The sequence below is a fragment of the Myodes glareolus genome, chromosome 17 (assembly GCF_982192425.1).
Source record: "Myodes glareolus chromosome 17, mMyoGla1.1, whole genome shotgun sequence".
Lineage (NCBI taxonomy): Eukaryota > Metazoa > Chordata > Mammalia > Rodentia > Cricetidae > Myodes > Myodes glareolus.
In genome coordinates this window covers 5,119,115-5,136,477 of record NC_142042.1, presented here as the reverse complement: position 1 = coordinate 5,136,477, position 17,363 = coordinate 5,119,115, and the positions used below count along the sequence as shown (strand labels likewise).

Sequence of the window (17,363 nt, the reverse complement as noted above, 5' to 3'; positions counted from 1 at the left end):
AGACTAGAATTGACAATTCACAGACCTCCTCCTGCCTTGAGATCTAGGGTTTACAGAGATCCTCCCATCTCTGCCCCCAACATACACCTGAGAGCCGGGATTAAAGCATGCGCCATCACACCAGACAGCTGTCACTTAAATATGTTTCCTTCTCCACACCAGCTACTTACCTCCAATAGCAATCTCTCTCAATGCCCCTCTCGACACCCTTGAGGAAAGAAAAGTATGATGGATAGCCTGGCTTTTGTCTCTGTAACACTTGTGTGTGTTGTTCTTGTGTGTGTAACACTTGTGTGAGTTGTTCTTGTGTGTGTAACACTTGTGTGAGTTGTTCTTGTGTGTGTAACACTTGTGTGAGTTGCTCTTTTGTGTGTAACACTAGAGTGTGTTGTTCTTGTGTATATAACACTAGTGTGTGTTGCTCTTGTGTAACACTTGTGTGAGTTTCTCTTGTGTATGTAACACTTGTGTGAGTTGTTCTTGTGTGTGTAACACTCGTGTGAGGTGCTTTCCTTCTCCCTCTGATGCTAGGTAAGCCTGTTTTCCACTTCCTCTCCTTCAGTGACTCTTGTCCTAATTCCCTTTCTTGTTTCTTCCTTCCTGCTAAACCCTGTTGGAGGTAACCAACTCTGGGCATTTATGGTGTTTTTGCCTCCCCCTATTCTCTAGTAGAATTTTCCTCCTGCGAGCCAGAGACTCATGCGGCTGAGACTACTGTGGAGTCCATGCTCACTGTATGGCTGAGGATGCTCTCGACTCCCAGTCTTCCTTCACCGCTACAGCTGTGGTCACGGATGGCGTCACCAAGCTCAGCAGCCCTTGCAAAGCTGCCCCCGCAGGATGGCTACCAGCATTTAAAGGGTATGTCATGCACCCACCCTCTGGAGAGGCTCTGCCCACTGGTGTTTGCTGTCACCCTTCTCTTAAATCCTCCTTGCTCTGTGTCTGAGCTTACATCTAAATTAAATTTCCCTTAAAATTAACTTTACTTTTGCTTCCAAAAGCAAACCAAAGATCGTGACATGACCCTGGTGTGAATGCTGTTAATATGTTTCAGCTAATTCAATCTTTGCCTTGCTTGCTATTCATGCAATTGAGTTAGATGGGAGGTAGATATCTTATTTTTAGGTTTGGTTGAACTCTAATATTTAAAATTTGAACTCTCTCATTTCTATTTGTCATTGGTATAAATTAAAAGTCATAATATTTAAGAGTAGTCTTGCTTGAAATGCAGCTTCTGAATAAAGTGATTCGACTCTAGACTTTGTAATCAATATTCTATTTAGCAATCAATAAAACAGAGGTAGACTTTTTGAATGTGTGACTTGAGAGATGAAGTAGTTTGGGTCTGAGAACTGGTGTGGGGTCTCCAACAAAGGCGCCAGGGGAATTGACAGAGGAGGCTTTGAAGGCTGCAGACCAAGCTTGGAAGGTTCCATACAGTGAGCAAGGACACTCAGACCGATCTCAGACCGAGGAAGGACATTTCTTTAGTATTCAAAGCATTTAAGTTGGTGATCAAGTTCGTTTTTCTCAGGGTGCCAACAATCTTTCCAGAACATGCATATTGTACGAATATTGTATCCTTATTGGGTAGTGAACAGAATGCTTGACTATCACACATGAAGCCCTAGATTTGGTCCCCAGAGCCAATAAACCTGGACACGGTGCTGCAGGTATGGTAGTGCACAGCTGTGGTTTTTTGGGCACAGTGATGCAGGCATGGTAGTGCACAGCCGTGTTTTCTTGGGCACGGTGGTGCAGGCACGGTAGTGCACAGTTGTGGTTCCTTGGGCACGGTAGTGCACAGCGTGGTTCCTTGAGCATGGTAGTGCACAGCCGTGGTTCCTTGGGCATGGTGCTGCGGGCATGGTAGTGCACAGCCGTGGTTTTTTGGGCACAGTGATGCAGGCATGGTAGTGCACAGCCGTGGTTCCTTGGGCACGGTGCTGCGGGCATGGTAGTGCACAGCTGTAGACCCAGTACATGGCAGGTTTGGGTGGAAATGTATTTTAAGATAGAGTTTCTCTGTGTAGCCCTGGCTATCCTGGAGCTCACTCTATAGGCCAGGTTGGCCTCAAACTCACTGACCTCTGCCTGCCTCTGCCTCCCAAATGCAGGGATTAAAGGCATGGGCCACCACCACCCGCCCAGTTCACTTCTACATGCCTGAGTGCTGGAATTTGGGCGTGTGGCAGCACACGCTGCAGCGCACTAATTTTGATTGCTGTCAGTCTTTTTGAACCCTGTGGCTTGTTAACGGAGGTCCTTTCTGCACAGCACATACTGAGAACAGCCAGTGTTCACGCTCCCTTTTCTAACCTTGGGGTTGGCTGAATAAGATAAGCGGGTGACCCCATTGCCTCCATCTTGACCTTGGTAACGTGGAGACACTTCTTGGCTGCTCCTGTCCATTTCCACAGCAGGAACACTCATTTCTGTCCTGGCCAGATGTTCTTCCTCAAACACAGCCCACAACTGCATCTTCTGCCTTAAAAAGAAAGAAGTCTCTCGAAGGCTCCCCAACCTCTTTCTGTATTTGTAAAATGACCGCATCTGCATCCACCTGTGTTGCTTGGGGACATGATGGTGATGACAGAAAACCCAACTGTGTTTACAGAAGGTTGGGGTCAAGAAGCCAAAGGAGGTGGAAGACATGGTAGAGTCCAGACAAGAGCACAGGTCACAGCAAAAGACCTCGTCCCAGTTCTGGTGAAACCCCTTGTCCTCTAGGGGGCGCTGTAACCCCTCACCCTTTGGGGGAGTTGTAGTAAGTGCATTGAAAGGTATTCTAATACAGGCAGCAATTGCAATTAGTATCTAGTGAGCACACTGGGCAGATTTAGAATATCTGCAGAGCCTACAGATTCAGATGATGTGAAGAACTGTGGAGTAGTTTTGATTCTGTTGCTGAGATATGGTCTTGCTGTGGAGTCCAGGACCGGCAATCCTCCTGTTTTGGCCTCCTCTGTGCCAGGCCCAGTGCCAAGTGGCTTTCAGTTAAGTGAGAAGCAGTGTTTTGGGGGAGAAAGGAATGTGGATGAATCTCACTTGTGGAACGATTTTAAGAAGGGTACTATTCTGTTTATTGACGTAAAATTGAGGATCTAGGTATGACGATACAGACTTGTAATTCTCAAAACTCAGGGGCAGGGAAGGAGGAGAGTCAGTTGAGGCCAGCCAAGACTACGTGTGAGACCATCTCCAAAGTAAAAAAAGGCAAAATAACAAACCATTAAAGAAAATCAACCAACCCACCAAAACATATGGGACTGAGGTGTAGCCCCCAAACCAGAACATACACACGACATACTTGCATGCCTGAGTGAGATGATGAGACTCAAGCAGAGCTAACAACTATTGTACTGTTCGTGTTTTTTAAAAAAATGTTTATTTTTTGAGAATTTCATATATGAATACTGAATTTATACCACTCCACCCTCCTCCTCCACCTGGCTTCTATCAAGTCCCTTCCCCCAGTTCATGGCCTCTTACTTTTAATTGTTACTCTTTTTTAATAATATTTATTTATTTATTATGTATACAATATCCTGTCTGTGTGTATGTCTACAGGCCAGAAGAGGGCACCAGACCTCATTACAGATGGTTGTGAGCCACCATGTGGTTGCTGGGAATTGAACTCAGGACCTTTGGAAGAGCAAGCAATGCTCTTCACCACTGAGCCATCTCTCCAGCTCCTAATTGTTACTCTTAAATACACACTCCTATATATAAATCTGTGAAGATGGTCTGGGTTACTGTGGCTTGCATGAGTTTAGACTAACCTAAGAAGCCATTGATCGCCTGTAGCTCTTCATCTGGGGGTGGGGCCTTGTGACTTTTCCTCATTCTGTGTTGTCATGGGCATTGGTGTTGCCATTTTTAGGTCTTGTTGTTGTGATTGTTGGGGTTTTCCTATCTTTTATGGAAGACACAGTGTTACAGTCCTGGTCCTCTGGCTCTGGTCTTCTACCCCATCTTCTGCAATGTTCTGAGTCTCAGGTGGAAGGGTTGGGCTGCAGCTGTGTTGGTTGGGGCAGACACGACGTGGTCAGTAGCTTTCTGTCACCGTCTCCTGCTGCACCAACAGCCTTCTGTGACAACAGCGAGAGGTACACACCTCAGGTAAAGCCACACATTCCAGGGGTGGACCTTTAGTATGTGGGTGGCACCGGGGCCCTGCACTTTTTTCTGGTGTACACCTCTGTGAGCATCTGTTTGTCTGTGTATAAGTCAGGGTTCACTAAAGGAACAGAACTGAAGATAGAATGATTTACTAGATATGGGGTTTATTAGTTTGGCTGACAGGAAGTCCAACAATGGCTGTCTCATATGAGAGAGGCCAGGAATCCGAGAGTTCCTCAGGTGACCAGGCTGGGTGCTCAGAAGTTCCAGTCTGGCCCTGAAGGCCTGAGGGTCTCTGGAGAACTGGTCGTCTTTCTGTGCTGGGATCCTGAAGCCGGTTCTAATGTGGGTCTCAGCAGCAGACTAAGTGGGCATGCCAGTGAGGAAAGGCCAAGCAGGCAACACAGAAAGCTTCCTCCTTCCACACTCTTGTCAGGGCTGCGAGCAGAAGGTGCTGTCCAGATTTAGAGCATGTCTTCCTGCTTCGAATATTCTGATTGAGAAAATCCCTCACAGCCTAGCCCAGCAGCTTGAATTTAGTTGATTACAGATGCAGTCAAACTGACAGCCAAGATTAATTAGCCCCCACAGTCTGTTATTAGTTTTTGTTTTCTCTTTTGGACAGGGTCTCCTATGTAGTCCTGCCTCTGCCTCTCAAGTGCTGGGATTACAGACCTGAGTCACCATGCTTGGTTTAAATATCTCAGAGAATCTTGGACATGACATTTGACAGGACCAGAAAACAAAACCAGAAGAATTAAAGACTCACCAAACCTTACATCACAGGACCAGAACTTATCACAGTTTTTTTTGACTCTGGTGTCCTTCCTTTATGCTACACTAAAGCTGGGATGACCTTTGGCTATGGCTATTGAACTGTAATCACTGGATATCTAGAAAGTCAGATTGTGTTGCCTGCTGTACTTAGGAGCATGAAAGAAAAATGTGAATTGGAAATGCTTTTGCAGGTGTTAAAACACCTCTGCAGTGTAGACTTGAACTTACAGCCATTCTCCTGCCTCTGCCTCCCGAGTGTTTGGATCCCAGACATAAGCTAGTAGGCCCTCTTCTGCCACTCTTTTCAAGCCCTGGATCTTTTTATATTTTGAGATCAGCCCCAAACGTTAGCATTTTGTATTGTCTGGGGACAGTAGCAGGATACCTTCTTATTCCTCGTCAGCACTCAAGAGGGGGACAGCGCCAGAAACAGGATGCTGCCAAGAGGTGCTCCAAACCAGAGTGAGAAAGAATGGGGTGTCAGGGACAAAGTTTCTTTACAAGGTCAAGAAATCACCGCAGCCCTCCAACACCGGTAGGCGAACTGTCTTTACTCTTTCCTGCAGCCCCAGAGAGCGACGCCGAGCCCTCTAAATGAAGAGCTGCGCCTGAGCAAGGTCACCTGCCTGGGTCTGGTGACAGGTTATCAGTGCCAGTTCACATGTCTCCCTGCGGGTCCTTCAGCCTCCCAGCCGTTCTTTCCGGAGGGATAGAACAGCCGAGACCCGGACTCATCGTACAGGCACGACTCGGACTGGCCATCCCGCAGGAGTCTACGAAGGAGGTTGCTTTTAGGTGATGGACAGACGCTGTCTCAGTTGGCTGGGTACCAGGGTGCCCCTGGGAGGCAGGAATGCCAGATTGGGGTTTGCTCCATCAGCTTCCTCCTATCCCGCCGAATGGAATGTCCCTGCTGTTCCCAGACCCTACCCACTGTTGCTGGACGAGGGCGCCGTTCCGGGACTAGCGGCGCCCACGGGACAGAGGGTTGGGCGCGTGGGGAGGAGGGCACGTGGGGAGGGTGGGCGAGCAATCGAAGGAGGTGGGCGCTGGGCTGGCGCTCCGGAGACCCGGGCGCTGCGCCCTCCAGCAGAGGCGCCGCACAGCAGAGTGGGCCACCGCGGCCACCGCAGCGCGTGCGAGGGGCTGGCAGCGGGCAGCTGAGGGGCGGCTGCGCCCGCGCAGCAGAGCCGAGCCGAGCGGAGCCGAGCGAGAGCGCAGCTTGGCCGCCGCCGCCTGCCACATGCCATCGCCGCCACAAAGAGCTCCCTGAACCCAGGCGGCCGGAGCTCCAGGGGCTGTGCGGCACAGGAGGCTCTGAGCTGCGGACCAGGGGGAAGGGACCAGACTGAGGATGGCCCGGAAGAGAAAGCCCCCTAACATCCAGGGTGAGTCGCTCTCGTCCCCGCGTCCACATCCATCTCTCGGCCCGCAGGATCGCAGCTGGGCTCAGCCAAGTGGCAGGCGGCAGCGGGCAAGAGTTTGCCTTCTGCGGGGGTGGGATGGGGAGGGGCGCCTCTGCACGACGTTGTTTTTCTTTCGCCTCAGGGACGCTCGGGGAGGAGTTTGTCGCTGGCTTGGAATCTGGAGACACCTGGAGACTCTGGTCGCCACACTCCTTCCCTACACCTTGGTTCGGGAACTGGGTATCTGTTGCTTCTCCCTGGCCCCTCAGGGCAGTGCCTGGAGGGGAGAAGCCACTTCTCTTGGATGCTGGAGTCAGTCTGTTCATCTCCAGTCCCCAGCCTCTGTCACTCCCTTCGTCTGCCTCTTTTCCCAAAGCCTCGCTCCTCTCCTCTTCTTCATCCCCAGGGTGACAAGTTCTGCATTCATTTTCTCCACCTTCCTATCCTTAGGAGACGGTGGTTTGGCTATCTGCGACTACTGGCCGGGGTCCTTGGGGGCTGCTATCCAGGCGGGCGGGCGAGGATTCCAGCTGGGTCTTGCCCCCTGTTGCTCCTTTGGAGATAGGCTTCCAAAAACTTGGAAAGTTGAGGGGTGGAAAGGATGGCAGGAGGTTATGGAAAGAGCTTGTTGCTAGGGTTGCTAGAGGCACCTCTGTTCCGTCTGGGTAGAACCCTGGAAAGCTGCGTCCTGCGTGGCGCCCATCAGCTCTGGGGAACAGGTGTGCTGAGCGCGGATTCAGAGACAGCGACTCCTTTGCTGGCAGCATCCAGCCCCTTCGCCGCAGCAACACTGAGGTCAGAGGGAAGGCTGTGGCCGGGCACCAAGCATTCTGAAGAGGGCTGCCTATCTAGACAGGAACAGAAGCCGAGGGTGGTGGCCGGGAAGAAGTGGCGGTGTTTGAAGTTGAACTTCAATCCAGTGGACGCCATAGCCTGTGAGACAGCGTCTCTTTATGATTTGGGGGCTAAACAAAAGGGAACTGCGAACCTGAGATGAGAGCTGGAGCCAGGATGTATATACTGCATTGGTCCACAGCAAAGCAAGGGCCTTTGACTTGCTTGTTATTTCTCCCTAAACCTTGCTTCTGGAAGTTTAGATCCTCTCCAGGCATCACTAGGGGAACACAACTTTACTTAGGTGCTCTAGACAGTCTTTGGGTTGTGAAGAGTCCAATGGCTTACTGGGAAGGGTTAAAAATCATGATTCTAGATTCTCCTTAGACATCATTACAAACCACTATGGGTATTTAATTGCTGTGAAACTACCACCTAGGGACAGCAACTGTACTTAAGTGACTTTCCTTAAAACCCCATAACTCCTGGGCAGGAGCAGAGGCCGTACACATCATACACCACCACTGATTGTAGAGTCCAGTGGAAAAGAATGAGAGAATTTATCCATGCAAGACACTTTCTCTCCTTGCCACAGAGTGGAGAATTTGTCTGACCTCAGATTGACAGGATGCACGCGCTACACTTTATGGAACCATATGGCACCAGGGAACTAGGCAGAAGGATGAGTTTCAGCTCTGTTGATGTTGCTCTCCCTGGCAGGAAGGCAGGTCCTACCTCCCCCTCCCCCTCCCCAGACCGGCAGCTGCAATGGGTTGTGAAAGTGCAGAGTCTCACTTTACAGTACAGGCTACCTGAGGGGTACACACTAGCTGAGGGTACACACTAGCTGAGGGTACTCACTAGCTGAGGGTAGACACTAGCTGAGGGGTACACACTAGCTGAGGGTACACATTAGCTGAGGGTACTCACTAGCTGAGGGTACACACTAGCTGAGGGTACACACTAGCTGAGGGTACTCACTAGCTGAGGGTACACACTAGCTGAGGGTATACATTAGCTGAGGGTACACACTAGCTGAGGGTACACACTAGCTGAGGGTACACGCTAGCTGAGGGGTACACGCTAGCTGAGGGTACACATTAGCTGAGGGTACACACTAGCTGAGGGTACACATTAGCTGAGGGTACACACTAGATGAGGGTACACACTAGCTGAGGGTACACACTAGCTGAGGGTACACACTAGCTGAGGGTACACACTAGCTGAGGGTACACACTAGATGAGGGTACACACTAGCTGAGGGTACACACTACCTGAGGGTACACACTAGATGAGGGTACACACTACCTGAGGGTACACACTAGCTGAGGGTACACACTAGCTGAGGGTACACACTAGCTGAGGGTACACACTAGCTGAGGGTACACACTAGCTGAGGGTACACACTAGATGAGGGTACACACTAGATGAGGGTACACACTAGCTGAGGGTACACACTAGCTGAGGGTACACACTAGATGAGGGTACACACTAGCTGAGGGGTACACACTACCTGAGGGTACACACTACCTGAGGGTACACACTAGCTGAGGGTACACACTGCCTGAGGGTACACACTACCTGAGGGTACACACTAGCTGAGGGTACTCACTAGCTGAGGGGTACACACTAGATGAGGGTACTCACTAGCTGAGGATACACACTAGCTGAGGGGTACACACTAGATGAGGGTACACACTAGATGAGGAAAGTCTTACTTTAGGAAGGATTCTTCTTAGCCAAGGCTTAGAAAGATACAAATGAGGCCAAATAAAAGACAGTGAGATCACTAGAGACCTGTGGATAGATACTGCCTCCCTCCTCCTCTCTCTCTCCTCACCTTCTCCCCACTCCACACCCGTTTCCACCTTCCTTCCCTCTCCTCCCCTTCTCCTTTTCTCCTCCCTCCTCTTCCCTCTCCCCTCCTCCCTCCCTTCCTCTCCCCCTTCCCCTTTCCTCTTCCCTCCCCTCTCCTCCCGCCTCTTCTGAACACCAAGACAGCTTTTATTTTTGTCACAAAGCAACAGCCCTTTCTAGAGTGAACTTAGTTGACAATGGAATGATTGAAAAACATGATTAATGAGATTTTGTCATTAACCTGTTAATGGTTGGTCCAGGAACACAGATAATACACTTCCCAGAACACATGGACCCAGGACATTTCAGCACAGTTTTTAAAGCCAGGGTTTCCTCACACTGCTTTTCTAAAGGGAAAGGTTGGCTCAAGCTCTCTTGACTCCTGTCTCTCTCTGCTAATGCTGAGCTCCTTTTCATTTCAAAATTCAGATCATTTGGGGCTGGAGAAATGGCTCAGAGGTTAAGAGCGTTGCCTGATCTCCCAAAGGTCCTGAGTTCAATTCCCAGCAACCACATGATGGCTCACAACCATCTGTAATGAGGTCTGGTGCCCTCTTCTGGCCAGCAGGCATACACACAGACAAAATATTGTATACATACTAAATAAATAAATAAAAATATTTAAAAATTCAGATCATTTGCTATTTCTTAGAACAAAGATGCATTAAAAATCTTTTGCAATTTATGTCAGCAGACAGTTTTGTATGTCATACACAGATGGACCCAAACCTAGAAAGTTGCCATCCAAATACTTGTGTCAAAGTTATATCTGACTGTCTATCCATCTATCTATCTTTGTGCTTTCTGAGACAAAGTCTTGCTGTAGTTCAGGCTGGCTAGGAACTCGCTCTGTAGCCAGTCTAGCCTTGAACTTACGGCAATCCTCTCTCCGTCTTCTAGCTGATGAGACAACAGGCGTGAGCCATGCCAGGCTTCAGTTTTGCCCTGAACAAAAGTCCCTGGCTGCAGGCTTGCTGAGCTGATGTTAGAACAACCACAATACCTGCCTGGTAGAAGTGGAAACTTCTGGGCTTTGGGGTGTATTTTCCTGGATAGTAACCATACCTTAGCAGCAACGATCCCGTGGCTGTGCTGGTGCCCTTTGCATGAGCTGTTCCCCGGCTCAGCTGCCCTGCTGTGGGGAAAAGTCATGCTGCGGCTTGCGATGGGTTGTTCACTGGCTTCAGAGTCCTAGCAATAGAGATGTCCTGTCTTCATGACTTCCAAACAGGGCAGAGCAAATTCACATAGACAGAAGAGTCATGCCATCAGCAGGCTGTCAGGGGAGTACCGGCGTTCATTTTATTTACTTGTTTATTTATTTAATGCTCAACAAAATATTTATCTTCTTTAGATGACAAGTAGACAGTCTTACTCGCAATAGAAAAATATGTATAAAACATTTCCTAACCATTAACTGAGGGTAGCAGGGATTCAAAATGATTATAATTATCCACTGGGGACTATGATTTTTTAATTTAATTTATTTTATTAACTTTTAAAATTTATTTTACATCCTGACCACAGTTTCCCCTCTCTCTTTTCCTCCTGCTTTCTCCCCTGACTCCCATCTAACCCCTCCCCATTCATTCCTCTCCATTCACAAGGGACAGGCCTCCCATGGGCTTGCACAAAGCATGGCACATCTAGTTGAAGTCTTTGCAGGATAATCCAGCAGGAGAAGAGGTTCCCAAAGATCCAGTTAAGCACCAGGGACAGGCCCTGACTCACTGCTAGGAGCCTTACAAACAGACCGAGCTATGCAGCTGTCACAGACATGCAGAAGCCCTAGGTCGGTCCCATGCAGGCTCCCATGTGCTCCCATGAACTCAGGTCAGCTGCCTCTGTGGGTTCCACCATCATTACCTTGCCCCTTGCTCCCCGGCCCCGGGCTTGTACTATCCCTTTTCCCTTTCTTTAGGAGGACTCCCGGAGCACAACCCAGTGCTTGGCTGTGCACCTCTGCATCTGCTTCCATCAGTTACTGAGTAAAGGCTCTCTGATGACAGTTAGGGTATTTATCTATCTGATTACAGGAGAAAGCCAGTTCACGTACCCTCTCCTCTATTGGTAGGAGTCTTAGCTGGGGGTCATCCTTGTGGCTTCCTGGGAGTTTCTCTGGCACCAGGTCTCTCTCTAACCCCAAAATGCCTCTCATCAGGTTGTCTCTTTCCTTACTATCCCCTTAGTCATACACCCAACCCACCTACCTTAAGTTTCTCTCTCCACCCCGTACCCCCACCTCTGCCTCCAGTTTCCCCAGGAGATCTCTTCTATTTCCCTTTCCTGGGGAAATCCATGTATCCTTCTTTGTGTCCTCCTTGTTATCTAGCATCTCTGGGGTTGTGGACTGTAGGTCGGGTATCCTGTACTTTACTCCTAATACCCACTTATGAGTGAGTGCACACCATGTCTGTCTTTCTGGGTCTGGGTTACCTCACTCAGAATGATTTTCTTCTAGTTCCATCCATTTGCTTGAAAATTTTATGAGGTCATTGTTTTTTTTTTTCAGCTGAGTTATACATTACTGTGTAGATGTACCACGTTTTCCTTATCCATTCTTTGGTTGAGGGGCATCTAGGTTGTTTCTAGGTTCTGGCTGTTACAATAATGCTGCTATGAACATTGTTGAGCAAGTGTCCTTGCGGTGTGATTCACCACCTTTTGAGTATATGTCCAAGACTGGTATAGCTGGGTCTTGAAATAGATAATTCCCACTTTTCTGAGAAACTGTCATATTTATTTCCAAAGTGGTTGTACAAGTTTGCACTCCCACCAGCAGTGGAGGAGTGTTTCCCTTACTCCACATCTTCTCCAACATAAACGGTCATCAGTGTTTCTGATTTTAATCATTCTGACAGGTGTAAGATGGTATTTCAGAATCATTTTGATTTGTATTTCCCCGAGGACTAAGGATGTTGAACAATTATTTAAGTCTATTTCGGCCACTCTTTTTTTTTTTTTTTTTTTTTTTTTTTTGGAAATTCTTCTGTTGAAAATTCTCTGCTTAGATCTGTATCACATGTTTTAATTGGATTATTTAGTATTTTGGTGTCTAGTTTCTTGAGTTCTTTATATATTTTGGAGATCATCCTTTTCTCTGATGTATAGTTGGTAAAGATCTTTCCCATTCTGTAGGCTGCCATTTTGTCTTGTTGACCATGTCCTTTGCCTTACAGAAGGCTTTTAGTTTCAGGAGGTCGTATTTATTAATTGTCGACCTCAGAGTCTATTTTACTGATGTTATTACATTCAGAAGTGGTCTCCTGCGCCAATGAGTTTGAGGCTACTTCCCACTTTCTCTCCTGTCAGCTTCAGTGTAACTGGGTTTATGTTGAGGTCTTTGATCCACTTTGACTTGAGCTTGGCACAGAGCTACAGATGTGCTAATAGATGGATCTATTAGCATTCTTCTGCATGCCGCCATCCAGTGATGCCATGGTGTGCAGGGCTACAGATATGGATCTATTTGCATTCTTCTGCATGCCGCCATCCAGTGAGGCCGTGGTGTGCAGGGCTACAGATATGGATCTATTTGCATTCTTCTGCATGCCGCCATCCAGTGATGCCACGGTGCTCATTTTTGATCTCTCATCCAAAGAACAGCCTTTCAAAAAGGCAAATGGAATTTTCAGTGAATCCAGGATCAATGTCTTATGAACCCAAGTCAGTTGAGTTGGCAGTGGTGATGTTAGCCCTTCTCTGCCGTAAGAACAATCAAGACGTCTGTGGTGGTTTGAGATCTGAATTGAACTCTTGGTTCCAAGCTGATGGCACCATTTAAAGAGCTTATGGAGCCCTCAGGAGGTACAGCTTTGCTGGAGAAAAGCACTGAGCTGGGAGTGGGTTTTGAGGGTTCACAGCCTCTCCCCACTTCTACTTTATTCTCTTTGCTTCCTGCTTGCCATTGAAGATGTGATGCCCCACCTCCCCACGCTGTCTGTCTGTCTGCTGCCCTGGCTCCCTTCAAGCCCAAATAAACTCTTCCTTAAGTGGTCTTTGGTCAGGTATTTTATCATGGCAGCAGAAAGAAAGTGATACAACTTCTTTCTACGTTGCTGAGGTTCCAAGGCCTAAGCTTGGAATTATCTGTTTACCCAGCTCCTACAGACTGAGCACTGGCTATGCGCCAGGGTGTGTGAAAAGCATCAGACACATAGCCATGACCATGACAAACCCTGAGTCTCAGAGGGGGCCTAGAAGGGGCAGGTAGTGCGTGAATCAGAAAACTTTACCTGGTGATTGCTACCATGAAGAAGTTAAGCAAGGCGGCACAGTTTAGGTGACTGTGAGGTCATGTTTGGTTGTTGGGAGATGATATTTACATTGGGAAGGGAGTGATGGAGAGTGATTTGTATGCCAAGATCTGGAACACAACCCTGTGGACTCTCAGGAAGAAATGGAACAGTAGCTGAGCAGATTCCCAGACAAAAGGGTGGCCAGTGTGCCTGGAGAGAGAGGGGTGTGAGGTAGAATGTGGTCAGTGTGCCTGGAGAGGGAGGGGTGTGAGGTAGAAATGGGTGGAGAGAGCCCAGATCTTTTTTTAGTACAAAGGAGAATAGGGTTTTAAGGGAAGTGAGAAGCCATTGGCTACTTGCTTGATGTTTCTGTCTATATCACAGTTTTAAAAAAAAGGCTAGAAAGCCAGGTGTCATGTTGCAGACTTGTAAACCCAGCAATGGGAGGCCAAGGAGGGGTGCTGTGCTGTCAGAGGGCTATACCCCATGTTTCCAGGTCCTAGCTCCAGTCAGGGAAGTAAAATAAAGGCATGCACAGCTTGCAATGCAACAAGGAAACTGCTCCAAAAGTATGATGACTACAGAAGCAAAGACGTTGTCACGAGTGACAGTGGGCTACCTGAGTGACAGTGCCCAAGGACCCCAGGTCTTAGGGCGAAGGAGGTATTGTTGCTAAGAAACGTACCATGCACAGGTCTTTATTTTGATTGACAGATTGAACTCGTACAACCTTTTCTACACTGCACCTGCCCCTTCCCAGAGAGCATCTGCTTTTAATCCTGCACATGCCTGGTTATACAGAGGCATAAGATGGCAAACAAGGTTTCTCATCGAAGTTCATTTAGAGGGTGTGATGTGCCTTACTGTGCACACCCTCAGAACTAACTTAGGCCATGTGAGGCCCAGTCCCTTCTAACTGGCGTGTGACTGAGTGGAAACTGCCCACAATGGATGATGAGCTGGCGGCAATGATATGATTAGCTTAGTCTTGCCGACTGAGGGCAGCTCCCAGACTAAGTTCACCTGAGAGAGTTTAGGATTCTGAAGGAGGGTCTGGAATATACTGCTCAGGGTGGAATATGGAAGGCAGCTTATGTCTCTTAGGCAACAAAAGAAGCCCAAGAAAGGAGAACAATGTTGGGAGAGGGGGCACCGAAAACTGCTTAGACCCCAGACAATTCAAGATTTCGCCAAGAGCCTTGGGAGCCTGGTGTGAACACGTTGCAGAAGAAACCCTGTCATTTAAGCTTGGAGGGCTGGCAAGTTAGGGCAGCTGCGCTTTTGGTGACCTATTATTCATGTAGCATCTCACATAAAAGCGCACAGACTTTTAAGAGAGCAATGAGGCAATGAGTGACTTGTGACTAGGATTTTTACAGTGTGTGTGTGTGTGTGTGTGTGTGTGTGTGTGTGAGAGAGAGAGAGAGAGAGAGAGAGAGAGAGAGAGAGAGAGAGAGAGATTACAGACCTTATACATGCAAATAGCCTGGAGTCTGAATAACTACCATTATCACGAAGGAGGGGCTGTTGATGAATTAGCGTGGAAATTTGGTTTTTGCGCCTCAGAACCCACAGCGCTGACAGGGGGACAGGGCCTTTTTGGCTGCTTCTCTCCATCTTAAGCCTTTCTGATTAGAAGATGGCCTGATACTTAGGGCTGATATAAATAATGATTAGTTTTAAACCCTCACACATCTACTCCCACTTTCATATGATCTGCTTCTTTGTCAATGATTATTAATGAAAAATAAATTTTGAAGTTCCAGAGTTTAACGCTAAGGAGATACGTATCTCCTCCTGCGTTTTCTCCTGACCTCAAAGTGGCTCTTTAGAGGCTGGTAAGGCTGATAGAATCTCAAACACTGTGTCACCAAGAATGGGGGCTGGTCCTTAGTGACACCATAGCATAATGCATTTGTGACATCATGTTATTTTCATAGTAGTGACAGTCACAATGTCTGTTCACTGCTGAGTTATTGAGGAACGGCACAGAGGGAGGTGAGTCAGATGGCCATAGAGCCCATGTCTGGAATCTGGAAGGGGTTTGCTTAAGTTTATCATTTGAAAGTGTGTATTCTATACAGGTCAAGGAATACAGACATGCACACATGTGTATATGGGCCTACATATATACGTGTAAAGCCATAGCCTCTCCTTACTATGCTTGTATCCATACATATATTGGTATCTGACCCTCAAGAGTTTTGGTGTTACTTTGGTATTCATCTTTAAGTCATTTAAGCACGTGGTAGCAAGTCATCAAGCACCTCGGTGTCCTGAGCTTGCCAGCAGTGAATGCACCCATGTTCTCCCCTGCCCAGTGGAATCTGGGCTAAGTGAAGACCCAGACAAAGGCAGGGTCACACACACTGCTGCCCAGTCTCCTGCGTCTTCTGCCCTCGCACATGGCTCATTTTGGAGAAAAACGCTTCTGTATTATGAAACTGTGTGAGCATGCCCTGTAGAGGCCATCATGGGAGGCCTCCTCTTAAGGGCCAGCATCGGTGTGCCAAGCACGTGGTGGCCTCCTGTGGGAAGGGGTTCTCTCCACCTCTGCAAAGTTTCCTGACATCTGAGTCTCCACTAGCAAACTGCCTGAATTTTATGATTAGCCTTGACCTGGGGTCACACAACCAATCTGTATTTTTGGATTCTAGAATCGTAGAACTGGTTAGGAGATAATAGGTGTTTACTATTGTCTTAAGCCACAAAATTTTGTGTTAATTTGTTGCATTAGGTAATGAACATGCTTGTAGCTATGGTTTCTGCATTTCTCTCTGTTGGGAGGCACAGGACGCTCTTCCTTTGCTGCTGTGTACATACTGGGGCGGTGTCGTGCGTGTGAGGGAGAACTGAGCTAGCCCTGCAGTGTGGTGGTATTATTGCCGTCTCTTTCAAGGTCCCCGGATCCTTATCTGCTGCTTCTGGGTTCCCAAGAAAGAAAAGAAGGAAGCCATTAATTCACAGTCTTCATTAGTACTCTATTGGCTTTCGATCTTAGCTCTCTTTTCTAATTAGTGAATTTCGCTTAAATCTGAGTTAGTGCTGAAATCCCCAAAGTTCCTTTCATCATCTGTTTCTTTCCCTCCTTTCCTGGGGAATCTTGCTCCTGATCTTCAGTTTCTGCTAGTGTAGAAGCTTGCTTAGAAATGCACCAGCCTAAAATCCAGAATAATAGAGAGGACACACAAGATCTACAGCCCCCACAGCAAGCCAACCTGCAGATAATCCCTGACAGCTTAAACCTTCAATTCTTACCATAAAATGGATCAAGTTTGTGAAGCAATACATATGTTATAGTCTGGCTTTGCCATTCTACAATGTATCCATATGTGAAAAAATCCTTTACATACTTTGATAATTAAAAAAATCTAGAAGAAAACCCTTCAAATCTACTAATAAAGCCTCTCCAATTTATATTTAGCCAATTCTTTCTACCAAAGAAGCCCTTTCTCTCCCCTCCCAGTGAGAACTTTGATCTTTAACTAGGAAACCCAGAGATCTGGGTATGGTGACATGTGTCCACAATTCCACTGTCTGGGAGGCTGATGTAGAAGGATTCTGACAGAGGCCAGCCAAGGATCTGTAGGGAGTTTAAAGCTAACCCGGGCTGCATAATGAATTTTGAAAAGAAAAGAAACCAAGAGAAAAGATAAAGAAGAAAAGAAAGAAAAAAAAAAGAAAAGAGAAGGAAAGAAAAATAGCCATCTCGTCTAGCCTTCTAAGATATTTGGGTGAGATGTTTGTCTCTCTTATTTCATCCACCTGTTCGCTAACCCTAGCGGGCTGTCTGCTCTGTGCCAGGCACTGTTCTAATCGTCCTTCAGATGTGCCAGAGAACAGCACAAAGGACTTTGTAAAGTTTGCAAGTCAGATAGCAAAGAGGGCTCAGTAGCAGGCAGGTTGTTTGTTACCTGTGAAAGCGTGAGGCGAGGGTACAGCCAGGACGGGGAATCTGGATCCCTGCTGCCAAGTGACGCCAGAGGGCCAGCTGTGCTGTCCACTGTGTGGGCACAGTCGACACGGTGGAAGGGTGATCCTCGGGAAGTCCCCAAGAGAAAAGCCAGGCGTGACGCTTAGCTTTCATCATCTGCTCGACATGACCTAGACTCATCTGGGAAGAGTC

General features: G+C 47.8%; 1 protein-coding gene across 2 annotated transcripts in view; it reads left to right on the top strand.

Annotated features, from left to right (window-relative positions):
- The first annotated feature begins 6,156 nt into the window (after positions 1-6,156).
- Slc44a5 (solute carrier family 44 member 5) overlaps positions 6,157-17,363 on the top strand; it is a 251,104-nt gene continuing 239,897 nt past the window's right edge. Inside the window, exon 1 of one of the 2 annotated variants that reach the window (XM_085677518.2) lies at positions 6,157-6,290. In XM_085677518.2, the coding sequence (XP_085533644.2) occupies positions 6,257-6,290 (34 nt within the window). In that variant the 5' untranslated portion in view covers positions 6,157-6,256. Of the gene's footprint in view, positions 6,291-15,187; positions 15,236-17,363 lie in introns of those variants that run through there. The other variant, XM_048453535.3, reaches the window with a different exon arrangement.